General features: G+C 56.2%; 2 protein-coding genes across 2 annotated transcripts; both read right to left on the bottom strand.

Annotated features, from left to right (window-relative positions):
- Positions 1 to 1,067: 1,067 nt before the first annotated feature.
- LOC124683265 (acyl transferase 4-like) lies at positions 1,068 to 2,547 on the bottom strand. The gene has a single exon (XM_047217821.1). It carries the CDS (start codon positions 2,344 to 2,346, stop codon positions 1,087 to 1,089), a length of 1,260 nt encoding a protein of 419 aa, XP_047073777.1. The 5' UTR covers positions 2,347 to 2,547; the 3' UTR covers positions 1,068 to 1,086.
- A 5,017-nt stretch (positions 2,548 to 7,564) lies between these two features.
- On the bottom strand, positions 7,565 to 9,197 carry LOC124683264 (acyl transferase 5-like). Its single transcript, XM_047217820.1, has one exon. The coding sequence runs from the start codon at positions 9,033 to 9,035 to the stop codon at positions 7,746 to 7,748; it is 1,290 nt and encodes a 429-aa protein (XP_047073776.1). The 5' UTR covers positions 9,036 to 9,197; the 3' UTR covers positions 7,565 to 7,745.
- Between the last annotated feature and the right edge of the window lie 3,707 nt (positions 9,198 to 12,904).

Here is a 12,904-nt window from a genome sequence, read left to right as displayed (position 1 = left end):
CAACGTAGTACATATAACGTGAATCTAAAAAACAAAGATGTGTGAATAGCACAAATCATACCAACAATCATCCTAAATCAGACAAGCAGTTCATTGCAACGGTGAATAGTATAAACCCTTGCAAGATCTTGGCAGGTGAGCACATTTGGGACAAAGTAGCAACCAGAAATGTCGAACCCTAACAAGATCATGATAGCTCACCACAATCCAAACTAACCCCTGCTACAAGACCAAACCCTATACAAGATCTGACTACTCCTAACCTAGATCTAAACATTACCGCGGTACCGGGATAAGGGATGACTTACAATCATCGCCGGAGGTGAAGATGCGCTGGACCAGGAAGTAGATGAAGCAGCCCGTGATGTACTCGCCGCCGGCCGCCGCAACCTTCGCCGATCGGAGATGCGTGCGCCTCTTACCTGCTTGCCGACAGAACGAGGAGCTCGAAATATGGGGGGACAGTGGAGGGGGGGGGGGGGGGGGGAGAAATAGGCCATGGGAGCGGCGGGAGGTGACGAAATCCTTCCCGCCCCCTTTTCGCTTTTCGTCGATGCACGTCGTAGCTTCCGCTATCTCCATTTTCATCTCCTCGTGTGCGCCGAAGATTTCCTTTTGCATCAGCCGGCGTGGAGATTTGCCTACACCGCTGGAAACTGCCGAACCTGTGTTCCTCCAGGATCTGGCCCGACACTATTTTGAGAACCGGTTCCTGCAAGAACGCGACTCGGCCCAGGCAATCAAACGGACCGAAAGTTACTGACACGATACGAGCTAAGAGGCATGCAGCATACCAAACGCGCCCCATTTTATTACAGTTTATGGAGCAACCTACCACCAACAGCGAAGGAGGAACAGACCACGACAGAGAGTGCTTTGCACAGTAATATTTTGCAGTTAGAGTTGAGACTTGAGAGAAACTCGTGGAAATGCGGAAGGAGATCATTACAGTTTGTTCACCGCATTGCATTCGAAATCATCATGGATGGAAATGGAATTGCCCCCCGCCGAGTTATTCAGTACAGACAACCACCGAGTTTAAAACGTCTCATCTCACGTGAACATGCCCAAGGACCAGGAGAATGATTAGGCGAATTTTGCGAGCTCGGCGGCTAACACGGCGGCGTGCGGTTCCTCGACGCAGCGGAGCACCACCCGGATGCCTCCGCCTCCGCGCCTGGGCGCCGGCGGGCTGACGTAGTTCAGCGCCGGCACGAAGTCAACATGGTCGTTGTGCGGGAACACGTAACTGGGCACGCCGAAGCCGTAGTCCACCTCGTCGAACCCGAGGCGGCTCCAGTCCGACAGGATCGCCGTGCTGTAGTCCAGCGGCACCTCGTAGCCACCGACGCCGCGCATCCAGTCCGCGAACCCCGCGGCGACGGCCTCCTTCGCTTCCCGTACCGCGCCGACCAGCACCGCCAGCGGCGACTCCCGGACGGCCCTGCCGGTGCACGCGACGGACGCGAGGTACACGCAGTTGCCGTAGTACCCGTCCACCGCTGGCAGCACGCCGCGGAGGAGGTGCCGCGTGCCGGCAGCGAAACCTACCCGGACCTCGGCGTCGTCAGGGAGCGCCGCAGCCAGCGCCAGCGCGCGGCACTTGAACACCACGGCCGTCACCGCGTCGAAGGTGGAGCAACCCTCCCCCGCAGCCTGCTTTACCTCGTCCTTGACGCGCTGGATGCTCTCCGCCGAGATGTCGGCCACCTGGGTCACGAACCTGAACTCCGTGAGCTGCGGCGGCAGCGGGCTCGGCGGGTTCGCGTCACGGCCCCACACCGGAGCCACCGACGGCGTCGGGAGCCCCCGTGCTAGCTCCCCCACGGCCGTGAGGAACTGCGCCGCGCCCTGCCCGTCAAACACCGCGTGGCTGAAGCTGATCCCCACGGCGAACCCACCGCAGGCGAACCTCGTCGCCTGGGCCATGAGGATGAGGCCGTCGAGCTTCTCCCCTGGAGGAGGGCGCGGGAGGAGGAGCTCTCCGGGCATGAGAAGTGGGCAGCATTCGAGGCCGTCGACGTCGGCGAGCGTGCATCCAGCGGCGGCCTCCACGAACCAGACGCCCTTGCCGGTGCAGTCCACCGTGAGGCCGGACGGGGAGATGCGACCTGCCACCGGGTAGTATGGCACGAGCGCCCTCGCGAACCCCATGCGCATCGCGGCCACGGCGGCGGCGGCGCCCTGGCCATCGTGGGCGGCGGAGAGCGAGGACGGGGGAAAGACCTGAATGAGGTTCACCAAGCCGCCGAGGGTCTTGTCGATGGAGGAGAGCGGGAGGGTGCCGCTTGGGGTGGGCCCCGCCGGCGAGATGAGCGCCGCCGACAACCTGCCAATGGTGGGCATACCGGCAATACTGGGGATGATCTGAGGCAAAATGTCGTCGTAGGAGACTGCGGGGAAGAAAATGGAATAAGGAGATTTCAGATTTGTTCCGTCGGTGCATTCATATACAGTACTTCAACATCTTTGAATTTCCAGGACAGAAACATTGACTGGCCAGTTGTATAGTTTCTTTAATTTTGCTTCCTCCGAAGCACCGACGAAGATAAGAGCATCCCCACTCGTTGGCGCTCCCCACGTCCAAATCCGGCGAAATTTTCGTCCGGATTGGATGAAGATTTGGCGTGGGGAGCGCCGAAGTTCCAGCCGTCCCCCAGGAAAACCCCAACCTCGACCATTTGACATATTTCAAACAAATTCAACATAAAATTTAACAAGTTCGGCAAACAAGATGACGAGAATTGCTGAAACAAATTCGGCGATAACAGTACAATGTTTAACAAGTGCTGAAACAAATGAAGCACACAATTTCACAATTTTTCAAACAAATTAAGACGGACTAGTTGGCGTCGGCGTTGGCGTTGCCTCGGAGCCTCCATATGTGCTCCACCAGATCATCTTGCAGCGAGCTTGGTGCATTGTAGAGTCTCGAATCTCCTCGGCGCATAGCAATGAAGGCGGCCCATGATGGAGGCACTGGTGATTAGGTCAGTGCAAGAGGACCCTCTCTCTCATATGGTGCTTCTTGCTCAGCCGGAGGAACCGGATGCTTTCGCTCATCTTCAATAATCATGTTGTGTAGGCACACACGCTAGCTCATCACCTCCCACATCCGATCTTTGGACCAAGTCATAGCGGGGAACCGGACGACAAGCAAATCTCTGTCAGAGGACACCAAATGCTCGCTCGACGTCTTTTCGGCAAGCTTCTTGTTTCTTGACAAACTCGCAAAGTTTGGGGGTGCTAGGATTGGAGATCGTCTTCACAAATGTTGCCCACTTTGGATAGATACCGTCTCGCAAGGTAGTATCCTTTGTTGTAGTGCCGACCATTGATCACATAGTCCACCGGGGGAGCATGACCCTCAACAAGCTTGGAAAAGACCGGGGAGCAGTTTAGGACGTTGATGTCATTGTTGGATCCAGGCATACCAAAGAAAGAGTGCCAAATCCAAAGATCATGGGTAGCCACTGCTTCAAGTATCACGAGTGCAGCCTTTTTGTGACCCTTGTACATTCCCTGCCACGCAAACGGACAGTTCTTCCATTGCCAATGCATGCGAGTCAATGCTTCCAAGCATCCCTGGAAAACCTCTAGCTTCATTTGTTGCAAGGATCCTCCGAGTGTCTTCGACAGTGGGTGATCTCAAGTAATAGTCCCCGAACATCGCTATGACGTCCCTGCAGAACCGGTAGAAACAATCAAGGCGGTGGACTCCGCCATGCGAAGATAGTCATCTGCAGGTATCACCGGGAGCTCCATACGCCGAGCATCCTCATAGCCACTGTGCACTTCGCAGTAGACGAAAATCCAACCAAACCAAGTGCAATCCTCCTTGCATCTCGAAGTAGGGATCAAAGTGGCGGATGGCATACACAATTTCCGAAATAGCTTTCTGCTCATCCCGAAACGACGCCGGAAAACACTCTCACCGTGCAATGGATTGTCGGCGAAGTAGTCGGCGTACAACATGCGGTGAGCCCTCCATTCGCCGTCTCGGCTTGCACTTCCGGCGACCTCGTGCCGACCCACCACGCCGACGAGTTGCCGGTCCGCCGTACATGCTTGCCAAGCAACCAAGGATCATCATGTGCTCCTCGTCTTGGGCGGCTCGCTGCCATCTCTTCTTGCATAAGCTCGACGAACATCTCGCTCCTCCTCTTCGTCCGAGTCCATGGCCGGCGAGGCAGATGGACGAACACCTGACGGGCGTGGTCGAGGCAACCCGAGCCGCGAGCGACGACGAGCAAGCAGGCCGGAAAACAGGCCGGCGGAAGAGCAGCACGGATAGACCGTCATCCAAACACGGCGGAATATAGGCAGTGGGGAAGGAGTGGCGGCGCAATCTCGGGCAACAAGCCGGCGGGGTGGTGCCGCGGCGAGAGAGATACGAGGGGTGGGGGAGATTTTGAGCGACGTGGCGGTGGGGTTCGTGCGTCGAGTCACCGACGCGATCGGGCCCTTCCCCGCTTTTCACTCGTCCGGAGTCCCCGAGCGCCCCCGGGGGGCCGGGGATGGCGTGGGATCGCCGGATGGATTTAGGCCCAAATCCGGACGAAAACGAGGAACCGGGGGCGCGACTGAGCCGAATTACGCCGTCCGGATGGAAAAAACGCTCGCCGGGGGCCTCGTCGGGGGGACGAGTGGAGATGCTCTAAAGCTAGAGTTCACCAGAAATGTCATTCTCCCGTGCACTAGAGTTCACAGATCAGAGATAATAATCGAATAATAAGGCACCCTTATCGAGCAATAAAATTTAGAGAGAACACCCTTTTTACAGCAAGCAAATTAGCCCGAGCAAAATCGTCTCCATCAATTAGTCTCAAGAAAAGAAACAAAGAAAAAAAAAACTCAGCGGCGCTAGCTAGCCAATTACATGTACACGGCAGCAGCGACGACGATGGCGAGCGAGTGCACGATTTGATTGAATTCTAGTTAGCAAGCTACAAATAGGATTGCGCGACGCGGAGACCCCTGGCATCGGAGGGCAGGAGCACGGCCAGGATAGCGACGAGCACGAGCAGAAACAGCGGCGGCGGCGGTGGCAGAAGGGGAAGCAGCAGCGGCAGTACCAGCAGTGCCGCCGTCATGAGCGCCAGCACCACCACCTATTTTTTGAACTTGTTGAGTACCCAGTACTCACCTTTCCTTCTAAACTCTTACTTGACTATGAGACCGAAGAGGAGGCCTACACCAGAGCCCCTGAAGGAGAATACGAGGTGGTCTACGAGGAGCCAGACTTGTCTGGAGGTGTCGAAGGAGTGGACTATGGGATAGTCTACGACACCGAAGAAGTGGAGGCGGAGGAGTAGTGTCATGCAGTAGACATAGTTGAGCCGAGCAGCGTAGTGACTTACTTAAATAAGTTGCTGAGCTCCCATGATGTCTACTTTAGTAATTATAAGTTGTAAAAGTACTTTGAACCAAGTTTGAGTCTTAGTGGTGTTCTCATTGGAAGTGTGAGAATACCAATATGTTTGTGAACATATGGTTTGTAATAATAATGTGAAATTGTTATGACCTACAATGTTTCTGTTGTACCACTCTGAGGGATGTGATATTTGTGAAAAAACACATTCATAAGTATCATATCAACGACTTGTATACTTCAAAATTAAGTGGTATGCGGTCATGCCTCCGGTCTCACAGAGGATGAGGCCATGAGGTTGGCCATGGAGGCCTCGATCGTGGCGACTCCACCGTGGTCACCGTGGCTTGTGCCGCCTCCTTCCTACTGCGCGCTACCACCAATGGCGTACCCACTTCCTTCCTAGGCGATGCACGCGCAGCGGCCACCTCCTCCCGCACCAACACTGCTGTCGGTGCCTCAGCAGCCTCAACACTGGCCTTGGCCTTGGGCACCTCCGATCTTCATCAACCTCATCGACGACGATGACAAGTAGCCAGCCATGGTGGGCACCCTTAGCTAGGGTTTTTTTCCAGCCTTTTAATTTATTTTTGGCACTACGTAAACTAGTTCTACTAATTCAAAAAATATGTTGAGAAAAAAATACACCGAGCCGCTGAAGCTATCCCAACCCATATGAACATACTAGCGAATAAGGGCAATTCTGTGTCCGCGACCCAACCCCAACGAACGCAGAAAGACACTTTTTTTTTTTTGAGAATTCGGCAGGTGAGCTGCACGATGTATTGATAGAGGAAGATTTGGCTCAGTTAATAAGGGAAACCGGGCCCAAAAACCATACAGAGCGGCCGAGTTTATAAGGGAAACCGGCCGAAAACCGCACAAACACCGGAGCCTCATCGCCCACACGATACCAGACCACCGACGACCAAACACACACCACCAAACCCGGAGCCGCTGCTCCGACGTCCCCTGCTCGGAGGCGAGCCGAGCCGCAACGCCGCACGACATGGACGTCTTGTAGCCCAAACTACCAAGGCGACCACACACAGACCACGAACGCCGCGCCAAAGGGTCCGGGGCCGCCGCCCCGACATGCCGGCCCACACCGACCGCCCCGTCGTGTAGGCCGGGCCGACGAGCTCGCTACCCACGTAGCACCAACACGCCACCCAAGCCTTGCAAGACCATGACAACACCCCATGGAGTCATCGCTGCAAGACCATCCGAGGCCGCCGCCTCGGCGCACGTCAACCGTCCGGGGCCACCGCCCCGCATCCACCATCCTCGACGACAAGGCAACCATGCACACTCGCCACGCATCTACCACACCACGAGGAGCACGGACTCCAAAAGCGGCGCCTTCAAGAAGGTAACGCACGGTGTGTCGCCGCCGCCCGCTCCGAGGAGCAGCAGGTTTTCACCCGGAGAACGCAACAACTCGCGACGGCGGGAGACCAAACTCCCCGATGAAGCCCTCAACGGGGAAAGATGGTACCCGCAGGCACCGCCGACATCGGCACCAATTGGTGCGAGGCTTTCACCCGGAGTGTCGATGCCGTTGGCATGCGCAACGCATGCCCTAGCAAGAGGGCGTAGCCGCCGAGCAAGGGAACTTGTCGCCGTCCACCAAACACGCACCAAACGCCCGAGAAGCGCAACCCGGCAGACCGCCGCAGAGGCGGCAGATCCGGCCGCCGAGCGCTGAGCCGCCGGGAGCCCAGTGCCACCAACCGTCGTCGCCTTGGACGTAGGCCCGCCGAAGCCCAGATCCGGCCCGACCGCGGCAGACCCCGGCCGCAGGTCCTCCCCGCCGCACCGCGCCATGGTCGGGCCGACGGCCGGCGAGCAGGAGGCCGCAGCCGAGGCCGGCGAGGGGCGCAGGAGGGCGGGCGGCGGCGACGCCTCCGGGGCCCGGCACGACGTCTTCCCTCCGAGACGAGCGCGCGAGATCCCGAGAGGCATAGGGCCTCGCCGCCCCCTTCATCGGCGGCGGACGGCTTAGCCGCCGGCGGCCTCGGGAGACGACGAGGGAGCGGGGCGGGGGGCTAGGTGGCGGCGGCGGGGAGCTAGGGTTGGGCTCCCCTGTCGCCTGGAGGAGGCGACCGAGGGGAGCGGGTGGAGTGGTTGATATGGTGCCAGAAAGACACTTTTGGTGTCCATTTTACGTCGGAGCCATTGGAGATGTCCATATAGTTCAAGCCATAAAATATTTTGATGATAAACAAGATAAACAAGTTTTATTGGGTTTCATTGCCAGTGCATTTCTCGATAGTCCTATAAGACCTGTTTTATTCACTCATCTCACACATGAACATTTCTTTTTAAAACTTATCTCACATGAACATGCCCACGAAGGATGCATGCATTGCCTCTAGGCGAACTTGGCGAGCTCGGCGGCGAACATGGCGGCGTGCGGCTCCTCCATGCATTGGAGCACCACCCGGATCCCCCCGCGCTTGGGCGCCGGCGGCCTGACGTATACGAGCGTCGCGACGTAGTCGACCAGGTCGTTGTGCGGGAATACGTACCCTGGCATGCCGAAGCCGTAGTCCACCTCATCGAACCCGAGGCGGCTCCAGTCCGACAGGATCGCCGTGCTGTACTCCAGCGGCGGCTCGTAGCGACGGACGCCGCGCATCCAGTCCGCGAACCCCGCCGCGATGGCCTCCTTCTCCTCCCGTACTGTGCCGACCAGCTCCGCCAGCGCCGACTCCCGGGCGGCCCTGTTGGTCCTACGGACGCACGCCAGGTACACGCAGTTGCCGTAGTACCCATCCACCGTCGGCAGCACGCCGCGGAGGAGGTGCCGCGTGCCGGCGGCGAAGCCGATCCGGACCTCGGCGTCGTCCGGGAGCGCCGCCTCAAGCGCCAGTGCGCGGCACTTAAACACGATGGCCGTCACCGCGTCGAAGGTGGAGCAGTCCTCCCCAGTCGATGCGGCAGCCTGCTTGAACTCATCCTTGACGCGCTCGATGCTCGCCGCCGAGATGTCCGCTACCTGGGTCACGAACTTGAACTCCCTGATGATCCTGAGTTGCGGCGGCGGCGGCCTGGACGGGTAAGGGATCGCGTGGCGGTCCCACACCGGAGCCACCGACGGCGCCGGGAGCCCCCGCGCCAGCTCCCCCACCGCCGTGAGGAACCGCGACGCGCCCTGCCCGTCGAACACGGCGTGGCTGAAGGTGATCCCAACGACGAACCCACCGCAGGTGAACCTCGTCGCCTGGGCCATGAGGATGATGTTGTCCAGCTTCTCGCCTGGGGGAGGGCGCGGGAGGAGGAGCTCCGCCGAGATGGGCAGCGGGTAGCACTCAAGGCCGTCCACGTCGGCGAGCTCGCAGCTCGCGGCCGCCTCCACGAACCAGACACCCTCGCCAGTGCAGTCCACCTCTAGGCCGGACGGGGCGAGACGACCGGCCACCGGGTAGTACGGCACAAGCGCCCTCGCGAACCCGCTCCGCATCGCGGCCACGGCCGCGGCGGCGCCTGGGTCACCGTGGGCTGCGGAGAGGGACGCCGGCGGGGGAAAGACCTGGATGAGGTGCACAAAACCACCGACGGTCTTGTCGATGCAGGAGAGCGGGAGTTTGCCGCCCGGGGTTGGCCCGGCCGGCGGGATAAGTGCCGGCGGCGACTTGATAACGGTGGGTATGCCGGCCATAGTAGGGATCTTAAGCAAAACGTCTTCGTTGGCGGCGGCAGGAAAGAAAATGGAGACAGCGAGATTTGAGATTTGTTCCCTCGGTGTAATATGCCGGCCACATCTTTGAATTTTCAGGAGAGAAACATTGACTGGTCAGTTGTTGTTTCTTTGATTTTGCTTCCTCCGCACGAAATTCAGACCCTTTTTCCAGCAAGCAAATTAGCCCGAGCAAAATCGTCTCCACCAATTAGTCTCAAGACAAGAAATAAACAAAGAAAAAACTCATCGGCGCTAGCTAGCCAATTACATGTACACTGCGGCGGCGACCTCGTCGAGCAACCTAGCGCACGATTTGATTGAATTCTAGCTACCTAGCTACAAATAGGAGGGCGCGACGCGGAGACCCCTGGCATCGGAGGGCAGGAGCACGAGCAGGAGCAGCACGGCCAGGATGGCGACGGGCACGAGCAGGAACAGCGGCGGCGGCGGCGGCAGAGGGGGAAGCAGCAGCGGCAGTACCAGCAGCGCCGCCGTCATGAGCGCCAGCACCACCGCCGCCTCCGCGCCGAAGTACCCGTCTCCTCCGTCGATCTTGCCGCCGCTCCCCGCCGGCGCCGGCGCGCGCCGTTGCTTGGCGGCCGCCGTCGGCCGAGCCGGCAAGTATCTACCGCTCCCGCTGTTGCCGGAAGAGGTGGAGGCTGCGGCGTGGCCGGCCATGGTGGCTTCGCAACGGATGAGGACGGCGTCTCGCATCTAAGTCCTTCCCGGCACAATGCCGCTAGCTTGGAGATCCACTCGACTCGACGCGCCGACGTACGACTAGGGGCGACGGACTGGTGTAGTAGAACGGGAGCGAGGAAGATTGTTTGTGAGACGCGGGCGGGTCGAGTTTTTCTATGGTGATGAACTGGACTTGGATTGGTTGTTAGCTTCACGGCGAGCCGGCGAGAGTTATATATACTCCGTCACTCTCCTTGGAATTGGATACAGGATACAGGGGGAAGAACCAGCAGTACGGCAAGTGGACAAGGTGGCACTGCTACATTTCGCCATTTGGCCACTTGGCCAGTGGTACCATAGAAGCAATGTTTCAGAGGAACAAGAGCGTTTGTCGTTCAAAAGCAACGATTTACCTGAATTGACCACACAATTACTTTGAAACAATTCAGAAAAGCAGAAATAAACAAAGCGAGCCTAAATCCATGTCGATGTTCTTCACTCTAGGACGTGCCTTTGGGCCTTAGGCATCTCCATCGGCCTGGCGTAAACAAATCGTGGTTGTCTGTTTTAGTCTGAGCGAAGTAAAACCCAGTCAGCGATGCGGCGCAAACGGATCGACATGTCTGCTACGACCTATTTTAATCATGGGAAAAAATTGTGCGCTATTTGGACGTTTTAGGGACGATATAGCATATTTAGAAAGTGAGCGCTATGCATAATTTGCTCGCTATGAAGCTAATCTCTTGCGCAGGAGCTCGATCTAACCCTGGTCTTCGCCGCCAGGTCAACACCTCTTGCGCAGCATGCAACAGTTATATCTAGTTTCATTCTTGTAGGTCCTCTTCCAACTTAACCATACCGGAAGATAGTCTAGTAGTGTTAGCGGTAGCCCCTAAACATCATGGTTTAGCTCCATAGTTTTTAGTTCAGTGCAGCTATGTACTTTTTAGTTCAGTTCAGTTACGTAGTTCTTATCTTCGTTCTACATGTTTTGTCTCTATGAAAGGAAGGAAAAACCTCCAGCCAAAATATGTAATATGTTATGTATGTATTACTCTGGACAATTTTTTAGCCGATGAAATCCTTGATATACATGCTATACTTGTCAATTTTCTATTTTTTTGCGAACGCTATTTTGAAAAATAGTGTGGTATTAGCACGTTATAACTTGCAGTTGGCGATGAGTCTGTTCATTACGGATTTCTTGATGCATCGCAAGGAAAGCTGCAAACTCGGCCGACGCCTCGTGATCAACTTGGGAAAGAGGGCTTTAGCGCTCATACGGCCGATCATCAACTACTGGAGCATCGTGCTAACTCTGGATGATAATGTTGTGCATGATCACACAATAATTCAACACTTCTCACTATGCATTTGAGATGTCCACTAGGTAGCTGGCAATAGAAAAATGAATTTGGGGGACATCAAATGCCTGCTAGACATCCTTCCCACGGCTCTCCTGGCACACACAGTATGAGGGTCGGGGATTGGCTTCGCGAATATTGACCATTTTGGATAAACATCATTGGCGAGGAAATAGACTTTGGTGTATGTGTGCGACCATTGATCTCATCATTGACCACGTGAGCATGGCCTTTAGCAATTCAAACGACCGAACACCTTGTGTGCAAGGCGCCCGCGAGGTGCTCTTGGCTGGAGCTTTATGCCGACGAGTCCATGAAGCAGAAAGTCGTGGTCAAACAAACGGGAGCCCGCATAGGTGACGGTGGAGGCCTACGGTAGCGTTGGCGGGAGATGCGGTGGTACTCGGTGGTAGGTCGCGGAAGCATCGGCGCGACCATCGGTGAGAGGCGGCGTCGATGTGGGCTGACCGCTAAAATGCTGGACTGCGGTGGCCGAGGAACCCTAGCCGATGTGGGGCGGTGGCGGTGGCGGTGGAGATTCACTAGGCGGGAGAGGAGGCGAGTGCTCACGGGAAGAGTGTGGGGCCAAGGCGGGGAAGGGGCAGGCCGAACGAGCTGGTTGGTGCCACAACGGTTGTGTAGCTATCTGCCATGGTGTCGCCGTCGGTCGAGATTCGGAAGACGAAAGGGTAGGGCAGGGTACCACGCTAGCGAAACAATCAAACAATGCATGCATCCGGCAGGCAGTAGAGTGCGATGGAGAGTATCATCGATCATGTGGTGGTGGGTCGTGCCACCGCGACGGTCGACTGCGCCCGTCCCGCTCTGCAGCAAAACCACGGGCGATCCCGTGCCCTGTTTCGCGAGGTGCATGCACCCAGCTCCAGCTCGTCTCCCCCACTGCATTTTCTCCTGCCAGTATCAGTCCACAGCATCAAGTTCCCGATCTGGCCTGCCCTGTCGTCCTCAACCTGTACGATCCGATGCTTGCTTGCTGCTTCCTTTCCTACCCTGTGCATGCACCTATTTTTATTTTTTCAGATAAAAATATTAATATTGTAAAAATACGAACTACATGTAGACTCTGCAATAACGCAATGGCCTAATAACCATACGGATACACACAGAAAAAATTACATAAAAGAAAAGTCATCTAGAGTGATATGTTTCTTGTAGCAACATACCAAACACCAAAATGAGAGCACCAAAAATCCATGATCTTCAAAAGCGACAACTTTAAGAAAGGAACAATGCACAAGCGCCGTCATCGCTCTGATCCTAGATCATAGGTTTCACCTAGGAGAAAATCCACGCTCATAAAACAATGCCTCCAACAAAACTATTGCCAACACAACCAATTAAGGTCAGACTTTGGTGTTTCATCCTACAAGTTTAAACTCTAAATTTGTCCTATATTGTCGCTCCCACTTGTTGATGCCGCTGATCCTAGTCACCAATCACCAAGCCAAAACCTCATAACCACCATAGGGCTCAAACTACCATTACCGGTCCTTAAATCTCGACTTCCATGCCACTCTTTGCGGCTGATTTCATCATAAAACTAAAGACATGTGCCATGATGGCAACAGACCGAAGAGCTTCACATCGTTCACTGGTTCTGCGCGACTGAATACCATCCGATCCAGTAATCTCCGGCATGTCATCCATTGGATTTCGCTGGCGAGCCTTCCGGAACTTGACACTCCGGCCAGATCAAGGAAGACAGACACCAAGATGTTCTTCATCATAGCGTGAGAGGGATCCTAGGGCCGCCTCCTTTATTCAGGAGAGCCAGAGGCCCCC

The sequence above is a fragment of the Lolium rigidum genome, chromosome 1 (assembly GCF_022539505.1).
Source record: "Lolium rigidum isolate FL_2022 chromosome 1, APGP_CSIRO_Lrig_0.1, whole genome shotgun sequence".
NCBI classification, from domain to species: Eukaryota; Viridiplantae; Streptophyta; class Magnoliopsida; order Poales; family Poaceae; genus Lolium; species Lolium rigidum.
The sequence above is the reverse complement of the archived record's forward strand: the minus strand, read 5'-3'. Positions and strand labels throughout refer to the sequence as shown.